This window comes from Falco punctatus, assembly GCF_963210335.1.
Source record: "Falco punctatus genome assembly, chromosome: 2".
Classification (NCBI taxonomy): domain Eukaryota; kingdom Metazoa; phylum Chordata; class Aves; order Falconiformes; family Falconidae; genus Falco; species Falco punctatus.
Genome location: NC_137581.1, coordinates 100,758,104 through 100,778,946, shown reverse-complemented (window position 1 = coordinate 100,778,946; position 20,843 = coordinate 100,758,104). Strand labels below are relative to the sequence as shown.

The following is a 20,843-nucleotide window of genomic DNA, read 5'->3' as shown; positions in this document are numbered from 1 at the left end:
GGCCATAAAACTCACTGGAACACATTGCACAGTCGCCAGTTTAACAAAATAATACGGAGAAAGACATGTCAGTAGAGAATTGTCCTCTTTCTTGCCGAATTTTTTTAAAGATTTGACATCACCATTACTTTTGCATTTGATTATTCTTTTTTAATAAACTGTTTAGGAGCCGGTCTATTATTCTAGTGACCTCTTTTTCCCCACACCAAAGACCCTTGATTTTTTTTGTGTGCTATTAATCCTCAGAGCATGGCAAAAGACCAGCACCAGCTACGTAACCAGAGCCAAAGTGAAGGGGAGGCAATAAAGGGCTTGCTGCTGCCGTACGGCACAGGGCCTCACACACAGGGCGAGGCCATGCTTTAGACCCAAGACAACCTGTTGCCCCAAGTGGGCAGCTCCCATTTCTGCTCCGCCATCCTCCTGTCCCAGCTCCTGGTAGGAGGATGCTCAGGCATTCACTGGACCCCATGCTGGGCCCGTCCTTGTCACTAATAATCCTTCAGGGAACTATCCATATTTTCCTCAGGGTTCATCTTCGAACAGCCATTACCTACAACTCAAGCCATAATGCGTGACTTCATTTAAAGATAAATGAGTCTGCTCCAAAGACCGATGTCTAAAAGGCTTTCTCTCACTGCTGTGACAGTGCAAAATCAATGCTTCTCGTCACCACCAATGCCCGCAGGAATCGTACTACCTATTTCCCAGAGCAAAAGCATAAAGCTCAACCAAATGATTAAATGATGCAAATTTGTGGTTTGGCAGATTTTTTAAAAACAGGCATTCTGGAAAAATAAAGTGTTTCTGTCTCAGAACAAGTTGGAACTCTCTTAAAAACAGACATGCACCCTTTAAAGAGCAAGTTCCCCTAGGAAGTATAACCAGGCATGACACACTTCAGCACTTGATTCCTTAGCTGTTTGCTGTGATTAACACAGCAATTTTCCATACTTTTTTTGTAATGCACAGATCACTTTTAACTCTGAAAGGATAGGGGAAAAACACGCAACCCATCGACACCCACAAAACCTGCTTCCTTCATTCCACTGCACTAATCACATGTGAAAATTTAAATCACTCCCGCAATATGAAAACGCTGTCAAAGGAATTAATAGCTGCCTTGACAAAGGGATTCTGGTACATTAAGTGAAACAATTAAAGCACTAACATTTCTAACAGCTACAGCGTGACTTAATTCCCCCAAAAAGGTACACATTATAGTTTGCCCTGCACGGGAGGATTACTCATGGCTGATGGGTTGCAGCGCAGCTCTGAATCAGGTCTGAACCCTGCCCATTGGAAAGCAAGCCCGTGCCCCTCAGGAAGCAAAAGCCATATCCAACATTTCTACAGCAGCCTTGAAGACTGTGAGTTGGGAGAGGATGGTGAGCCGGCCTCTCAACAGCAGCCAGCTGCTGGGAGAAGAGCAGGGCCAGGAGACAACACTGCCCATTTGGTTATTAGCCCTAATGCTTAGTCACAGTAATTGCAGGGCCTGGGCTCTGTACTCAGATTTCCTGTCACCAACCCAAGAATTAAGCAATTTAGATTTAAAGATAGTAACCGGTATATAGAATAACTTGGTAAGCGATCACAGAAGTAACTAGGAGAAAAATGAGCAACTCGATACAGAAAATCTTCCCCCAGCCCCTGCTTCTGCAGTGTTATCAGATCTTCAGCAAGTGCCAGAGCCCACCAGATCCAGCTGTCCCACCTTCACTGGGAAGCGCAGCAGCTTTGCCCTTCACAACACCGCCGCTTTCCCCACCTCACAGAAACACCTAATAGAGCTCAATTCAAGTTGAAACCTTTCACGGGGCTCATTTTCAACAATTAAAGAGCATGGCAACCTGTAATTACAGAAAATAAAGCCAGACAGCCGGAGAAGGGAAGCATCTTTAATAAGTAACACAATACTACATTTTCTCTCTTAGGGAATTTAGCTATTAAGTCCCCAGCTCCCATTCAGCCAGTCTGAGCTCTCGGCGTCTGCAATGAACCCAAAGTGCTTCTGCCACCTGCAAGCAGCGCAAACCCTGGAAAAGCCCACATTTGATGACCTGGTGAAATGCTACTTGGAGAAAGCAACACCTCCATCCACGCTGGAGAAAGACAGAAGTCAGGAGAGGAGCACCTTACAGGGCTTCCTGGACACACAGCATCTTAGACAACGCGACGACACTACACCCCACAAACATGTTTTCCCAGCTTTAGCTGAGCTTCAGCTGCTCACATTCCCCCAGCCCAGCACACACAACACAAGCAAAAGCTAATGTCATTCGTGAAGTAGCTTACCGCTCATCATCAACAGCACAAACATCTTTGCCTGTTGTATTTCCCAAGCCCCAGCTGCCTGTAACAGAAAGGAGGAAGTGCCAGTGCTTCATTCCCCTTCTGCTTCAGAGTGGGTGTAACTCGTTAAGTTTCATGCTAAGATGAGATGGGTCAATTGGGTGTGTTTGCAGGTTTGGGGTTTTGCCATACCTACCTCCCTCCCTCCCTCCCTCTCCTGATTAATTCCTCCCTTTGCAGGCTTCAGACGGGCTGCCACTCAACCCCACTGGCTCCCGAAATCCGAATTCCTAAGGACACCCCTCCAGGGTGACTTTAACTCACCAGCCCGGTATGTTGCGAGAGGAGCCAAGAACTAAAATACCCAGTGAACCCACAGAGGTGACTTACACATCAACTACGCGTGAACCAGCCACAAAGTCCCCCTGCTCATGTTGCTAAACTGCATTGTCCTTGGCATTTCACTGCATTTTCAGGGAGCAATTCACCAGCAAGATATAAAATAAAAAACTTCAGACCTACTCTGCGCCTTTGCCACTGCCCTCAACTCCCTTACGTCCCAGAGGATTCCTCCCTGAGTATGTATCTGGACAGTGCTCCTGTTGAGGACACGTATTCAAAACGCTCAGGCAATGGCCTGCCGCTAAGCTGTCCACAGGTGCAGAAGTGTTTGCAGGATCAGGAACTACAGGGATTTAAAAATTACTCACAGGTCTGGTTTTACTTAATTCACTACTTCCACATAACTGCCTCTGAATTAGGATTTGAGCAGCAGCATGCTCAAGATGAGGGTTGGTTAATGGTTGCTATAAATAAGAAATACCAATGCAAAACTTAAACCATCTGTGTTTAGCCCCCCAACTTTCTCCACCTTGACTGCACCATTTAGAGGGGAGAAGATAACCAGGTCTCAAACTATTTTCAGAATGAAGTAGACAACACAGCAAATATTTTTTACAAACAGAAATCAAATCAATTAACAAATTAACATTTACAACTGTGCGATACTTTGAAAATGTATACCGAGTATCAAGTAATAACCATATCCTTGCAGTTCTGCCCTCTGCGACCTAGCAATGACCACAAATTGTGAAAAAGACAAAACCACTAGGAAAGCATAAAAATAAGATGGCAAAAGGTCTGTGCAGGAGCCCAGTTCTCCCCCAGGGTTATACACATAGTTGTGCGACTGCAGTGATTAAAGAGCTGTAGTGAGGCTGTGGGGCTCCACACACCTGGGTGCTACAGGCGCTGGAGGAGATGGCAGGAGATCAGTCTATTTTGGGCCAGCCAGAGACAAGATAGTTGGAGGAGCGATTTGATGCGGCACAATCGTTCTTACTCACTCCATTATCAGAAACAGGCGCAGAAGCTGAGCTTCCTGATACAGCAGTGAGTTTTAGCCCACTTCAAACAGCAGGTTTGGCTTAACTTCACATCTGAGTACTTGCAGCATCAGATGTTTCAGATCTATCTGCCCATGCTTAGAAAGCACCAGGTCCCCCCGTGACTGCCAGCACTCCTCCATAAGCACCGGAGCAGAAACAGGCTGAAGGAGGGACAGGATCAGAAGTACCACCCAGACTAGAGAGTACTGAAATGATCAATTAATTTAAACACCAAATGACCAAACCCAACAGCTCCTATTTGCGGGCCAGGCAGCAGAAACAAACGGGAGAAAGCCCAGGAGAGCGGACCACCTCCTCCAGAAGTTTTCAGCACCAGTAATTAGCAAACCTCAAGCAGGCAAGCAGGTTTGGCGAGCCACAAGTGACTCAGAACGCAACTGGGGCTGCTGCTACCTGCCTTCAGGTTCAGGTTCACGGAGGCACAGCCTGCACTCGCCATCTTCAGCCCATTGGAACAGCCCGATAGGCAAAGCTGGGTTCAGAGCTCTGACACCACCCACCCTTAATCGTTTCCATCAAAATGGCTTCGCCATTACACGGAAACCGATGTGTATGTATACACAGGTGTGCATGCACACAAGCTCCCATAGATACAAAGCAATTATGCTGCAGTCCTAAAGGAGGAACATAAATGCTTACTATGACAGATCGCAAGTGATTGTCTGAAGCATCTTTCAGCTTAAGAGGACTAAAGGAGGCACACCCTTTTGCCACCAGCACCAAGTTGATGTGCATTCTGTCACAGCAGTTTGGGGCATCTTTTCCTGCTGGTTTGCTGCTACTTACAGCAAATCCTTGGCATGGCCAGGACTCCCAGGAAAACGTGAATTTTGTGTGCCCCACACGCACGCAGACACACACACACACCCCTCCTGCTGCTTTCAGAAAGTTTTGGCCAACCAAGTCCTACGTCAGCAAGTCTGAAGTCACTCTGACCACTGGTGGGTTTTAAATCAGTGCACATGGAAATAAGAAAAGCAGTGACTTCCCCTTCTTGTCGCGACCCATAGCACCAGAATACGAAACAGCAAGGAATAAATAGCAAGACTGATGTATGGAGAGAGATGCAGAGAAGAATTACAGGTGCCGTCACTAAGATCTGGGTCTGTTGCAGAGACAGCACTTGCGTTAGTCGGTCTGGCTGTGGCTGCAGTTCTCAGGAGGGGCTGGAGGCAGAGGCAAGGGAAGCCTTCTCCCCAGCCACATACTGGCCAGCCCACCCTCCTCCAAAGCTTTGCTGAGAAAGGAGACCATGGGCCTTCAGGGAAGCCTGGCTGGGGCAGGGAGCCGGGAGCAGGTGGCCCTGGCCGCTGGGCGCAGGCACGGAGCGGCCGGCTGACAACAGCCTCCCCGGGAGCCCTCCCGGGCAGCACCGCGGCTTGTCAGCTCACGCCTGCCCGCGGTGGGAGAACAGGCACCGCCAGGCCCCGGCCCGGCACCCCGGCTCGGCTGACGCATCTGGATACACGCCTTTTGATGTGGGCTTCCTCTGAGGGCGCGCGAGCCAACTTATATAAATCTTAATGCTCTCCTGCGCTAAGTGATTAGCGAAGACCTACCAAAACCTGTTTTAAGACAACCGAGCATATTCTGCCCAAAACAGGCCGGAGACAGCCAGGCCAGCCACTGAGCTGGGTGACTGGACGGGGCCGTCACCTCCAGTAGCTTGAAGAAGCGGCCATCAGCTAACCCCTGCGGCTGGATGAGGGCACACGTTTTACCCTCCCCTTCTCAGCTGAGTAAAGACAATCCACTGGGAAAAGCCCCTTTTTCTTCCAGCATCAGCAGGATGAATCCCAGTGACCCTCTAATCCAGGGCTCCTCACACTTTCTAACCAGGGGGCCGGCGCGCGGATGCAGTGGCAGGCCGTCATCTGCGGCTGCTTGGTTCCCCCCGCCCCAACCCCCGGCGGGGGGGACAGGGGGGTCTGTAAATACCGGGGGATTGAGGACCCTGGGGGGCCGTATCCGGCCCGCGGGCCGTAGTTTGAGGACCCCTGCTCTAAGGAGTCCACAGACTTTCCCAAATATCCAACTGAGATGTGGAACCCCAGCACAGAGCCCAGAGGAGAAAGGTCCTCCCCAGCAGAGCATGGTCTGCTGCAGGACAGCACCTTCTCTGTGGTGAAAGGAGGGGAGAGGGACTCCCATCAGGCACAAGACAAGTCTGTATCCTGCACAAAGGTGTATTTATCAACCCTAATTAACATCCCAGGCTTCTCACACCCTGGCACACCTGCTAATTAGCACACATGAGTTAATATCATTTTAACAATGGATTATCACTTTGGGCAGAAAAACGGGAGTCACTTCAGTACAGTGACTCACCCCGAGCACCGCAACAAGGTAAGATACGAAGAGCATCGGCTGCGCTTGCACAGGCCTATGCAGACCGCATCTCTTTAACTACGGCTTACTTTACAAAGCCAAGGTGCTTCAAAAATTCATGATTGTATCTGTCTTATTTTCCACCTGTGCAAACAGATGGCCTTGGAGAAGCATCCTGTCTCCATCCTCCAGACAACTGGAGCCACTCAGATCTTTCTTCCAGTCCTTGTAGCCACGATGGAGTTTCTAATGGTCCCAGCCACTGTGATTACTGCCCACTTTGGTCAAGCATGTTTCAGGACATGACCCAGGGCCCATCAGGCACTTATCATCTGCCACAAACAAAGGACCCCAGGGGAACACCCAAGGTGCTGATGCCCAATGCCAGTTTCGGTGCTACTCCTAACACCCCATAACCACACAGCGATCTGGCAGCGCATGCAGCCACCCCAGCACATGTTGCTGTGACATTTTTCCACATAACACTCTGAACTGCAGCCCCACAAACATGACCTGAGCTTCGAAGTTTGAGCCAGTCCCTGCACATCACTGTGGATGATGTTGCCAGGCCACGCTCTGGCTTTTCACCCTGGTAGCCCCCTGCCCAGGGAGCAACACCCACACTGGGGCTGGAGGGAGCTTTTGACCCTCTGGCAGGAGGGGCTTTGACCAGAAATATTGCTAAAGCGAAGGGTTGTTTCTGTGTAGGTGGGGACACCATTTGGTTCAAGCCATTGTATATTTAATGATAAACTGAGGAAGAAAGTCAACTTAGCCTGCATTTATTTTTTTTTTTGAAGCCTCAGCTTCCCAACTGGATCTCTACGATATAGAAGCTCACAAGAGGGCACCGGTGGAAAACCATCACACCGCCATCAGAATCACTTCTGCCCCACACCCTCTCAAACTGATGTTTAACACTGCCTGCCTTCACTTTGTCCCATAAAAATCTGCAAACCAGCCCCTGACGATTAAAGAAAGTTAACACCGTGAAAAATTATACTACATTGAATGTATCCATATTCCCTGTTATCAGAAAGATTTTCTCAGCCTCATGTTTCTATTTGGGATTAGGAAGGGAGCTGTGAAAGGCAGGTATTGTTCAGCCACAAACAGTTCCTTTTCAGCCTCTATAAAAGTAAGGTAATGAACTACAGCTTGGTTTTTTCCTTTGGAGAGGTCAGCAGATATATCAACTCATGGGAAAACTGATCCCCCTTGTTACACTGCAAGGGTAGTTGAAAAAGGTTTCTAATGAGCTACAGGGAGTAGATGCTGGCAACAAGCCAGCATCCTTCCCTGCGAAACCAAGACAAATGACAAGAGGCATGAACCACCTCTGGAGCGAGTACAAGGTAAACTTTAAGGTTTGCATTGTATCGCGCTGCTTGTGGCTGGCAGCTCTCGCGCCGACTTTGCAGCGCATACATGGGCACTTTGCTCATAGGCACTCAGCGCAGGTAACTTCACAGGCAAAGGCAGGACTCCTTCTCTCTTTACTGGGACTGTCCAGGTGTGTGCAGGTAAAATACACACCTCTGTGTATACAGGATTAGTGTCTGCAGAAGAGGCCTGCTTCTAGTCATCTAGCCTCTAAAAAATACCCACAGTGGTGAAGCTCTTCCGGACACACACGCAAGCAAGCGCGCACACACGTACCCAAAGTGGCCACGAGCTTCTGCACCTCCCCAGCACCAGGATGGTTTTACAGGGTGCCTGGCACTGTCCAGCTGCGTCCAGTGGCTCCAACCCAGCTCCCCCCGACTGGGGAAGTGGGTACCGCTGCGACACCTGCGTTGCACACGCCTCACAGCAGCACCCACGAGCCCCTTTGGTGCTCACTGACACTGCGCGTGGTGCAACGATAAGCCAGAGTTTAACAAAGCAGGGACTGTTTCCTTTTTCAATGAGAAGGCTCGAGGAGGAACATTTTATTCAAGACCTCTAATCCAAACACCTCCTCTCATTTCTTTGAAAGAAACTAGTGGTAGCTGCTGTCATTTTCATGCTGCGTTCTGACATGCTTCCACCACATCCCTGCCAATAGTTTTAATTTCGTCAGAAAAATCAGCTCAAAATGAGTGACAAGCTGTACACTGCTGATGGTGCTGTCAAATGACAGATAACGTAGGTTTACATTAGCTGTCAAAATTTTTCAACACTAAAAATAGCTATCACAAGCTTCTGGATTCACCACACTGAAGTATTAAACATATACAGGACATTCACACCTTCAAAAGAGCCCAAAGCCACTCAAAGCCAGGTAAAACCAGCAAAGTGTGATGAACAGCAAAGGTCTCTAAGCATTATTTAATTTGAGAAGAAACAACAACGCACTGCCACATGAAATCTCCTACGAACACTGGCCAAAGCAAAGACAAGATTTTGCACACAACAGCACAATATGGGATGCAAACACATGCAAAGAAAGAAAGCAAGAAAGAAAAGCTTAGAGAAGAAGAGAAAATCGTGCATCCTGTTACCCCAGCTCTTGGTCCAGATCCCACTGAAAGGAAGGGCAGAGATCTTCCCATGGCAGCTCCTCCTTTCCCTTCCATCATCACTTGCCTGCATCACAGCCTAGCAAGAAAGGTCCCAGAGCTGCGAGGCTAGGGAAGGATGGGAAAGCCCAGGAAAAGCAAGTAGGTTGCTGGAGAGCTGACATTTCCATTCAAGGGATGACTTCTCCCCAAGCAGAAACCCACCAATGCACACTGGCCAGGCAGCAGGTCACCAAAGAGGACACTGTTTTTATGTTGGCATAGGAGGAAGAGGGGGAAAAGAAATCATTTACAAACCAGATCCAGCTTGCTTATTCCCTCTGAGTCACTGAGATGACTAGCACAGGCACAGTTGTCCCTATATTAGGTCAATATTTATAGCAGAAAGAAAATGAAGCATCACAAGGAATTACTAATTAGATGTTACCATAACACTGTGTAGAACTGAAGCAGCGCTCCAATATGCCTTATAAATAATTAGCAAATTAACTTTCACAGCACCCCTGTGAGGCAAGTATTATCCCCATCTTCTGCACAGCCAAGTGGAGACTGAGTGGTTTGCTTCTGGCCACAGTCCTTCAGCAGAGGCAGGATTACAACTGATGCTGTGGTCCCCTGTCACTAACACCTGATTAAGGCAGAGCCTGATGACCCAGGGTGAGAACCTGACTCAAAACACGCTTGTGTTAAGTTAGCCAGAGCACCTGCCCTGCCATCTATGTTCTTACACCAACAGTGAGAAGACAGAAGATACCTGTCCTAGCATTAAGCCCAACGGTACCAAAAAAAGCACAGCGGCACAGTTGGCTTGAACCTACCAAAGTCCATGCCACTGCCTTAAGGAGAGACTTCACGCTACAGCCATGTGCTCCCATCCTGGCACATGTATTGGTGCTTGTGGCAGGCCAGTGGCTTGCTGGTTCACAGACAGCTTGGGATGAAAACTGGCCCTGTTGGAAAAAAATAAGGCAGAATTTGGGCAGATGGGTCTCCTGCCCTGGCCAAGCGCATGGCTGCCCAAGCACAGGCATGGGACATGAAAAAGGAAGAGGGAACTGGGAGCCTGCTGGTTACATCTCCTATACCATCAGACCATGAGCCATGCTGCTTCTCTCTCCCAGACCTCTGCTGGGGCCACCAGCAGGAACTCTGGAGTTACCATCCCAGCCCCACGCATCTCCATGCACTGGCTCAGGCTGCATTTTGCAGTTCCTTGCTACCAGCACGAAATGCACCCGCAGGCACGAATTCAGGGGCTGAATTCAGGGCTGACTGAGCAGCTGACCCCACCTTACCTGGAATGAGCACAACTCCTTTCACTCTAGGGATAAATTCCAGCTTACGCCAGCATGAGCCCAAGACTCAGCCTCTTCCCTTGCTCTCAGGAGGAGTGTGACAGATGACGTACCAAAGCCCAAAGTTTGTTCAGTGGTTCAGTCTCCCCAGGCTCTTCCCAAGAAGAGGCATCTTTCCACAGCCACAAAGAAACCTATTGACAGCCACAGAGCTGGGGGAGGCCAGGTGGCAGAGTTTGCACCGGCCGCAGACAGACCCCACACCCCCATCCATCCCTCCCCCCCTGCCTGTAGAGCCTGTAGCCCATGGCTCTGCGTCCCTTCCCCAGAGCTGGAGGGCGTGCTGCCTGCTCCCTCCAGCACTTGCCTGCGTGTTGGGTGGAGAAAGGCTGACTGCAAGCACGAGCAGGTGAGACCCTGTGGGCTCCTCACATGCTGGAGGCAGGAACTGGGGGAGAAAATTCCCTCTACCCCAGCAGATCCAAAGGAAACAAGTCGGAGTAACTGCTCCTTTCCAGACTTAGCAAACAGCATGCAGCTTTCAAGCGTGAGCTATAAATGTCTGCTAACTCTGCCAGCACAACAGAAAGCACCCTTCCAGTAATTCTGTCCAGGCAGTGCTCCCCTATGCATCCAGCTCTCACCTTTCACCAGAGCAAGCAGGCTACCACAAGTGTCCTTGCTTCCTCCCTCCCACACCGAGCTTTTTAATGAAGGTGAAGACCACAGCAGCCTCAATGCCATCCGCACACACAGCCTTCTTGTCACTGCCACCTCCACCCTGGTGGTGCTGGGGTGACTGGCACATCCAAAGCAGAGTCACTTTCTCAACAGCTCACTGTCAAGCAGCGGGAGAGGCAAGTCAGGGAAGGGAGCAATCTGGCCAACAGGATGGGCAGGAGAACAAAGAGTCATGGAGGCAGATGGACACACTCTGCTTCTCTGAGCTCTCCACAAAAGTGTGCAGTGAAATCAAGGATGCTGTTGCACAGTTGCCTGCACATCCCAAAGCAGGCTTTGGGAACGAGACTGGCTCAGAAAGGTCTTGCCACAAGTCCTCATGCCACCTTCCCACCACCGGCCATGATGCAGATTGGACCACCGGCCAGATCCAAGCTGAAGGCACAGTTTCCCGTTGGCTGGTCCTCCCCATGAAATACTCGGAGACTCTCGCAGAAAGAAACAGTACAGAAGCGTAAACCGCTGCTATTCATTTCTGCCGGATGCACGTTCAGGAAGCAGGCAGACCTGCATCTATTCTAGACATGCTGCATAAAAATAAAAGATGCTGGTTGACTGCATGTGTTCTCGATTTTAGAAAACAAGATCCAATTTATTTCTTCTCTTTTTTTCTTTACAGCCAAGTGGTAAAAAAATTCCCCTCGATATCAACTCAATGAAAAGAAACACCGACCTGGTTTCAACCTCCCTGGACCACAGCATGATACAGCAATCACGCCTTTCAGTTAATAGCTCCCTCCTGGGAGACCCCAGCTGACACCCCTCACTCACAGCCTGACCCAAAACCTTCCAACATGAGCAGAGATCTTGATTTCAGGTTCTGCCCAGAGGGCTACCACCACTGACTTTCACAGGATGCCTGAAGGATACAAATGCTGCAGCTGGCAGACAGGGCTGGCACAGCTGGACTTGCCATCCCCCAGAGTCACACAGAGACTTAAGGAGATATGGCTCTCTTTAATGTCTCAGTGCTTTTCCTTTTTCTCCCTTTCCATTAACTTGTTCTAGCTACTTTAAGAAGTCTTTTCCCCTTTTAAAAACTCACATCGAGTTATTTAATTGAAAGATAACCACATTTTTTTCAGAAAGTATATGCTGTTCCTTCTACTTTTTCTGTTTATACTCTCCTCATTCACTGCCACGACACAATATCTCATACAACTATATTTCTGTCTACTTCTTTGCCAGCACTGTGCTCCTCACAAGGAACAAAACTCAAATTTCAAGGCATAGCTTGTATCCATCTGCGGTCTCTGTCAAGCATCCATGTTGGCGGTTCCCATGCCAAGTCCAGGTACACTGTGTTAGAGTGGTCATAAAGTGAATCACTAGGAGTTCTGTTGGGATATACAGAGATCTTCACTACAAAGATGCTCAAGGTGAAAAGTGAAGTGGGATCACGTTTTCCAGAGAGATTGTGCAGGCTCCCTCCTTGGAGGTTTTCAAGACCTGCCTGGAGAAAAGCCCTGAAAGCCTGGTCTGCTCTCAGGGTTGGCCCTGCTTTGGGCAGAGGATCGGACCGCAGACCCCCAGCCATCCCTTCCCACCTGAACAACTGTGACACATTGACCCCCGGCTCAGAGGCACCCTCCCAAATAATTACCAATTAAATGCCCAGGGTCATGCCTGGCAGAGAGGGTAAAACTGCACGTCAACAGGAGACAAGCCTTTCATCAGCATCGGGTCTACCCAGCTACACTGCCTTGTAGCCTTCTCACAGTTCATGGAAGGGTTTAATAATACGACCGCGATGGCTAGATCCCACCTCCTTCCACACTGGCTGCCAAACATGCCTTCCAACTTAGTTCTAGGGCCAGCCACAGCACCTCCAACCCATTTCAGTCCAACAGAGCTGAGGACTGTCCTGGTCTCAGCCGGACGCGGAGTTGGGATGGAGTTAATTATCTTTTTAGGAGCTAATGCCGTGCTGTGCTTTGGCTTTGATGTGAGACTTTTCAGTTCCTCAGGCCTTGTTAGTGAAAAGGCTGGAGGGGCACAAATCAGGAGGGGGCACAGCCAGGACAGCTGCCCCGAACTAGCCAAAGAGGTATTCCATGCCATGGGATGCCACGCCTGGTATATCTGCCTGGGGGGTTGGCTGGGGCGGGCAGGTCATAGCTCGGGGACTGCCTGGGCATGGGTCGGCAGGCGGTGAGCAGTTGCATTGTGCACCACGTGTTCCTCTCTTCCTTTCCCTCTAGATTTTATTCTTTCCCTTCCAATTTTCATTGTAACTGTTACTACCATAGTTGTTATTATTGTTCTTTCATTTTTATTGTATTTCAATTATTAAATTGTTCTTACCTCAACCCTCGAGTTTTCCATTCCTTTCCAACTCTCCTCCCCATCCCCTCTGGGTGAGGGGGAGTGAGCGAGCGGCTGCGTGGGGCTTAATTACCAGCTGGGGTTAAACCACGACAGGACATGCTCAAACAAACAGGTCTCTGCTACACTGGACAACAGTGAGTGTTGAAGTGGCAGGAGCACTCAAAAAAGTGGTTCCACCAGCACACCTGAAAGCCACTGACTTCCAACAGAGGTTTATAGTACTACCCAGCAGTAGCAGGATGGTAAGTTCCTGTGAGTCCATAGCAGCCTACAGAGCACGCCTCTGTCTAGACCAACTAAACAAACTTGGGGGAATTTCTGTACACAGCTTGGAGGCCAAGAGCAAAGTGTGGCAGAGACATGCCGAAATAGGATAGTGTTGAGAAATGCCACCGGTGCATCTTCCTTTGAAAAGCATCAAAATTACAGGAAACTGTTCATACTCCTTTATAAAGAAAAGAAGAAACTGAGACACACGACCAGAAAACACTGTAAAAGCTGGCTCCTTTTCATGGTTAGCAGGCAAGGAAAGGAGGTGCAGAACAAGGAAGAGGAAAGCATGAAGCAACTTGAAGTGTCTTCTCTGAATTGGAGTCTGAAGTCTTCGGCTTTCTTTTGATACCAGTATATTTAAAACAAAACAGTCTGTAAATCTTGTTCCAAACTACTATTTGGAAGCTGGCCACGGCTTGTTACGGACAAAGCAGGCAAAGAATATATGGTTTATATATACTCAAACAACAGCTCCTGCAAGCTCACTCCTGAGTATTTGCAAACCAGTGGCCACATTGACAAACAACACATACAGCGCTATACGTTCACGGTATTACATGTGCACAGTTGGAAGACCTGCATTATGGCCTGACCTGAGCCTGCAGCGTTTAAGGCCACTGCTACTTGACCTTGCCTTTATACTTGCATAAATGTGTTTTTGAATGCTCAGAGATGTGTAATTTCCCCAAGTGATCCCTAAGACTAAGAGTTTATGTACAGATTAACTGCTTAAGCTAGCTCATGGGCAGAGACCTGGTCTCTTTTACTGGCAAAAGCCTCATACTGTAAAAATTGTAACAGTTCTAGAACTGCTGATTAATTTTCCTCATTTGCACTTCCCCCCCCCACACACACTTCCTTTTAAAGTCCTGCCTCTTCCTTTTACTTCTTGTGAGGTTTCTCAGTATTTGTCTGTTACTTGAACCTTAAAGCCTGATTTGTGATTAAACACAACATTTGGGAGGCAGACTCCAATGCTGCCTTCTGTCACTGTTCCAACTGTAAGAGGCTCTGAGAGATAGCAGTGTATCAGGGCAGATCCTTCCCTGCATAAGTCTATGTGACCAGAGTTATTTCTCCCCTATTCTATTCCCCCGCCCAACACACACAAAAAGCCCGTGATTAATACACAGCGGGATAGCTGCATGGCATGAATAGTGGTGGGTATGTATTAAAGTGGCAATAAATAGGGCAACGGCAAGGAGAACATAGAAATACATTGCAGAGTAATAAAGTAGCTCAGTTTTATCAGTTGCATTAATTGCACAAAAGCAGTAATCAGAAACTGTATGCTTAAGTATGTCAAGAATGCTGCACTTGGTAACTTGAAGAAATTACTTTTGTAATATGGCCCACTTCCCCCACTGTAGCTGCACTCAGGAGATAAGGGAACTCTTCAAACTTAAATGACCACATTCCACGTTTTGGGGTTCTGTGAAAACCAGCTGAGCTTTCTGGAGGCCAGCCGAGGTCAGGCCAGCTGAAGTCAGGCCAGCACAGAGGGAGTGAGCATCAATCGTCTCGTCCATTTCAGTGACAGTTGGCTACAGGAAAAGCGAGCCTCCTGCATCAGCCATGGATGAAAGTCCTGGAGAGATCCCTGCAAAAGTGGAATAAAAAGCACAAAAGCCCTCAGGTTTCCATCTTCCCATTAGGTGATCCTGCAGCATTACAGATGCAGAGCCTCTCCAGGGAAATGCTTCCTCTTCTTCACTCTCCACCCAGCTCTTAGCATGGAGTTGGGACCACTCCCAACTCTGGCTGCTCCTTAAAGCAGCTGTCTCTTGGGTCATCATCTTGCCGGACACAAGTGAAGACACTTTAAAATCCACAGCAAAAAAAACATAACCCCATAGTTGGCAAGGAACATTAATCAAGGATGTTTATCTGCCACTGGACTTTGGAGAGAAGGATCCTTATGACAGAGTTTTCTGAGGCCACGAGAGTGCTGAACAGATTCCAAGACACCTCCTTTCTCCTCAAACCTCAAAAATGACACAGCCAGAAGATGCACAAGGGCAGAGACCAAAGAACCCAGAGCCACAGCTGTCCATGCCCTAGCACTAGGAGAGGCAGACCTCCAAGTCATTGCGTATTTATGCAGTAACAACACTTTAGGACTTATTCATTGCAGGCAGCATACGGATGCACGGTTCAGAAGCAGGATGCACTAAAGCACTCAGACACCCGTGTCAGAAGCAGGGTGCTGTGCGCAGAGGATGCGAGCCCTGCAGAACAAGTAGCAGCCCCTTACAAGCAGGAGCCCTCTCCACGGCAATTCAGTGCCTGAAACCTCCAGGCAATAGCAGGAGAAGCAGGAAGGACTGGTCCAAAGTACACTGTGGAGAGGTCCAAGCTTTGCAAAATGTTTCATTACACTGCTTCCCTCTCTTCAATCAGGCTTCCATCAGCAGAGTCCAAAACCACTGGGAAGTGGCTGGCTTCCCAGCGCCAGGATAAATTGTCCCAGTGCACTGGCAAGGAGAGGTTGCAGACAGTGGTCGGAAGCACCAGGCTGCAAGAGAAGTTTTCCCATCTATGCCAAAGCTTCCAAGGGACAATGCTGATGAACTAAGGAAAAAGTGTCTCTGCACAAGGGGAAATCCTGTTGAAGTTGTGCTCCGTGGGCTGCCCACGACCTCTGCTTCTCCTTTTTGCTCTCATTAAGCAAGATGCAGCAAAGCCTTTCAGGCAGCTTTGGAAACTGCCCGCCATTCCTCCGCAAAAGACTTAGCCACAGGATTGACTTCAGACGCGTTAAAAACACCCTTGATTTTAACCAGAGCACCAGTAGCTGCTTAAAGATTATTATCATGCTTATAGGTTTTGCTACCTGGGAGTGAATGGTGTCACATCTTTTAACAGGCACCGAAGGAGAGGAGGGATGTGCACTGTTGGCCAACAGGAGCCCCAGGCAGCCACCTGCCCCCATCCCTGCCTCTCTTCTCCCCACTTAAACTACTCCACATTAGGGCTGCCAGGCTCTGCTTATGCGTTTCAATCTCCAGCCAGCCACCACCCCGCTTCTAGCACTCTGGCTTATAAAATGCAGCTGGCCAAAACCCCGCATTTTTATTTTCTGGCCATTTTGACTCCCTGAACTTGCTTATTGTGCAATGAGGAAAACACTGGTGCTGCTGCACAGAGGGGAGCGGGAACACATGGCCCTGATTACAAGGATAGCTCAAGCTCAGAGCCATGCCTCCACCGCTTGGCAGCAAAGCAGAGAAGGGAAACGGGGCCAGTTATGGCTAACGGCCTGAACAATACACAGTTTATATACTGGATCTGTACCTTGGTGTGATTCACAACCACCCTGGTGATGCAGTTGTGTGACAGGGCAGGATGGCCCAAGCTGGAAGTGCTGAAGACTTGCCCTTGCAAAACCCAAGCCATACACAAGCAAGAAAACGTCACATATGATATTCCCCTTCCCACAAAAAAAAGGTATTAACTTTGGGGTTTGCCATGAAAGGAGCAACAGCCTTCAGAGCAGCAGCCCCTCTGACATTAGTCAATATTTGATAAAATGGAATGAGAGAGTATGGAAGAGAGTGAAGAGGAGACCTTTCACATTTTTCTCTCTCTTTTTTTTTAAGACACACTGTCAGTCTATATCCTCAATAAATGTCTGTGCATCTCTTTATAACATAAATGTCAACCTTGCAGTGGATTGGAACCTTGGGATTACAGCACTGGCAGAATTAACATATTAGGCATAAAACCCATAACATTTCATTATCCATTGTAAACTGCATGTGCTTTCACTCCAGGGAAACTGGAAATATCACCTAATTTCACTATCATTTTCTGTTAACTGACTGTTCTGCCACATACTCGCACACTGGCACATTCAGTCTGATGATTTATCATCTAGTTTCATTCTTCTTTCTCTACAATGCTGACTTTTTTTTTAATCAATTTTTTGTTCTGTTTTTGTCTCTAGGAAGGTACCACACTACAAAACCACCCAACTGGAAAAAAAACTTACCCTGGAACAAACAAAACAGATCATATTTGTCAAGCTGAAAACACACCAGAAGGAACCGAACCTGACATCTTAAATAAGCGTAGAAGGCAACATACGTAGAAGCATAGGTAGGAAAACCTCAGACACTACAGGCAAAACTTTGACTCATTTATAGGCAGGCCAGGGTCTATGGTCAGTAGTGAGGCACTAAAGAACAGAATCTGTTCCCTTCTGCGGTTTAAACTCCCTGTATCTTTCCTTCCCACTATTAGGCTGGCTGTAAATTCAAAGATTTGCATAAGCCACAGATTTTGTCTGTCTCTTTGAAGGGTCAAAAATTAGAACAGCACAAACAAACACACATGACAAATAGGCCAGCTGGCAGCAATTTGGAGTGACCACATGGAGGAAGTGTGGCGAAGAATAAGGGCAAGACAGAAGCCTTTAAAAGCCCGGGTCATATGTATACTGCAAGTTACAGGGTGCCTCAGGGGAATTTTTTTATTTAATCAGTTTTGTATCTTTGCAAAGATAAGTGACCAACTATCCAGTTTTAGTGCTGTCATGTTTTTATAAACATTTCTGAATATATTTTCTTTGATAAAACATGCAACTGCTGACATAATTTTTCAGATAAACATTTCACTACGTATTACATTGCGAAGTTTAAAGAAGGCTTAACATTTTTATTTTTAAGAGATCACTCGTTCTCCTCTGCACGCTATGGAGCGCTGCCCTAGGACAGAGAAAGGAAGGGACAACTAAGTGGAGCATAAGATGTTAGGCAGGAGCTGCAAACAGACACAACAGTACAAGTCTACCAAAATCACCCTGGTTGTTACTCACATGAGGATGTTATGGAAGTAAGTAGGAAGGCAGGGAAACATTTGTTGTCCCACGTAGCTTCTGGAATGGAAGAGAAAGATCAACAGGTCAACTTCAAACATCAAGCCAGATGCACACAGCTGGTGTTAATCTGCATGACCTTCATTACCTGCAACAGCCCTCTGCCAAACTACAGTAGCCTAAGAGCTGGCCAGATTTTTATTACTAACATCACCTCAACCTATTAATGCAGGGGGGGAAATAATTCAAATCCGAATTGCTTCTCACTGTTTGTTGCTGTTCATATCTTGACAGAGCCACAAAACCCAATTAAGTCATTTTCCCTTTGGTTTGCAGTCGGTCAGCTCCAGGCACTCAGGGCTGCAAGTCTCTGGAACTGCCAGTCCTGCAGTGAATATTTCCTTGTTTAAATGCAACTCTTTCCACTGGACTCGGGTTTAGCTAATTGTACCATTTCTATTGATCTTGCGTTTTATAAAAAGCTTGGCTCCCAATTGCATGCTGTCAGCAAAATTATGCTTAGGGCCAAATTTCATTTAGTCTGGATCTCACAAAACAATAAACAGGAAGCACCGACATATGTTAAAGGCAGTAAAACAGAATGCATTTAAAAAAAATAAATCTCCAGAATGTCTGTCCAACTAAAGTAGTAAAAGGTCACTTATCCCCAGTAAACATCATCACTGCAGGCTATTCAGAGATTGGAAACGTGAGTTGATTGACAACTCCATGCGCACCATCCAACTGAGATTTTCTATGGCCCTTCTTCCTGATCAACCATCTTCACATCACTTCAAAACACAGGTTTGTGGGAGGGAGAGCCTGCTGACACCTCATTATTTAAAACTGTTGTTTTTCCACAACAAGAAAAAGGAAAGAGGAGAGTTTCCCATTGCCATTTGACCCACCACAATGCACTGAGCCCTTTCAAAACCCTCACAAACTCTAAATGCTGTAGATGATGTAACACCATCAGAAATCTGCCAAATAAATAAGCAAGCTCCAACATGCCTCCCTCCAAACCTGCAAAGCAATTTCCATTCCAGGACAGGGACTTGTATCGGGGTTTAATATGCTCTTCAATATATCCCCTTCGACAAAGAAAATCTGTGCCCGCTGCTACGGGAACATGCTTAATCCCTGTAAACAGATGTCAGCCTCCATAGCTGAGAAAATGACTTTGTTCTTTAGGATCAGGGAATTTAAAATACAAGAATTTAAAATGCTCCAATGAATATAGTAACTTAAACCCCAAGAGGAAGCACCTGCTTTCTGAATAGCCACCCAATTAAAAAACCCGCCTCTGTTTTACGCATCCATAATTCAACATGAATGGTCTTTTGCTAGTTGACAATATATCAGCTATGGTCAAAGAGCAATAAAGATGAAAAAGAGAGGAGGGAGCTGCCAAGGGGAAACGGCCTGAATCCTGTAGCACTGCCCCATGCAGCAGCTCTCAAACGAAATCTTTCCAGCCGGGTTTGCTCCACAGGGATCCACCAAACTCCACACAAGCACCACCAACCACCCTGGGAGGACACCAGTTTACCCCAGAGGTAGATTTGGGGCCTGGATCCATATCTCAGATGCACAGCTATACCTCCCCTCTCTCATGAACCCACTCACAGAAATAAAAGCATCTCCCTTCACTATACGGCAGGTAAAGTAAGGCTCCAATATACTGCAGGTAAGATAAGGCCACATCAGTACTGACAGGGATGGGGAGGGTAAAACCAGAACAACAAAAAAAGGGGATTTTCATCAAAAAGTAAACAAAAACAAAAGCCAAGAACAGACGGGAACGATCAGCTTGCCTGCAGGATTAGCAACCGCAACAACAAAAAGCAAGAAACCGTAGCAATCCCCTTAGCTGAACTGGAAATAAAGCGGGCAGGCTTCTCCATCGCAGCCTGCTTGCCACTGTGTCACCCAGGGCAAAAGACAGTGGGGCTGGAGCAGAGGCTGGAGCAGGACCCTCATCAGCCATTTAGGCAGCAGCTTCAAACATGCAGCCCAGGCCATGATCCACCCTCACCTCAGCTAAGAGAGGCTCCTGCCAGTCGCTGGGCCAGGACAGTCATTTGGCCATTTACTAAAAAGTCTTGTTTACTTTGTCTTTGTTGTCGCTTTCTCTCAGTACAGCTTGGGTTTTCATGAAATAAATGTTCTCCTTGCAGACAGGCAGAAAGCTCGAAGCAGGGTCCCCACACACCCCTCACGGAGCAAGGAGGCCTTGGCAGGAGAGGGACTGTGCCTGTATGGACTTCAGGCAGGACTGGCAGCAGATCAGCAACCTTTCTGGGAAATTTCATCTGCGTTACTACATGTGCGTGAAGTATATCAGCTTGGAAGTCTTAAAACACTCTGGCGTGAATCCTGACGATGAGCAGAACTGTCACTCCGCTACGATTAAAATCTGCATCGATACCCAGGGCAAGTCGGGGTGCTTCCCCCGTTTCCCACTGCCTTCAGAGGGATGCACAGAGCCCCGGGGAGAGGCTGCGCTGGCCTTGCACCAGCACTCGGGTCGGCAGCAGCTTCAGAGAGCTTCAATCACCATGTGCTCACTGCAGACCGGCTCCTCAGGCACACTCACACCCTACCACAGGCGTCTGCCCCAAAAGCAGCTCCCTCTGACGTGAGGCATTTCCCACCCTTGCCTGGCTAGGGGCTGAAGAGCACAAGTGACAGACACATCGACCATGAGCCAGACCGAGCCCAGACCAGACTGTTCCCCGTCCAGTCCTGCAAGCTCCCAGGAGAAGCAGACCCCAGGACTCCCAAACTAGGGAGCAACAGCAACAAAAAGCCTGCCCCTCTTCCCCATCCTCAGCCCTCTCGCAGGAAAACCAAGGCT

The 20,843-nt window shown here is 48.0% G+C and overlaps 1 protein-coding gene across 10 annotated transcripts in view; it reads right to left on the bottom strand.

Moving 5' to 3' along the window:
- The window catches only part of TIAM1 (TIAM Rac1 associated GEF 1), a 180,826-nt gene that overhangs the window by 122,383 nt on the left and 37,600 nt on the right, over positions 1–20,843 (bottom strand). For 7 of the 10 annotated variants that reach the window (XR_013926210.1, XM_080376532.1, XM_080376533.1 and 4 more), the window contains one exon: positions 17,987–18,046. Coding sequence is in view for 1 of the 10 variants with exons in the window: in XM_080376530.1 (XP_080232656.1) it covers positions 2,299–2,323 (25 nt within the window). In the remaining 9 variants the exon portion in view is untranslated. Of the gene's footprint in view, positions 1–2,298; positions 6,642–17,986; positions 18,047–20,843 lie in introns of those variants that run through there. The other 3 variants (XM_080376520.1, XM_080376534.1, XM_080376530.1) reach the window with 1 other exon arrangement.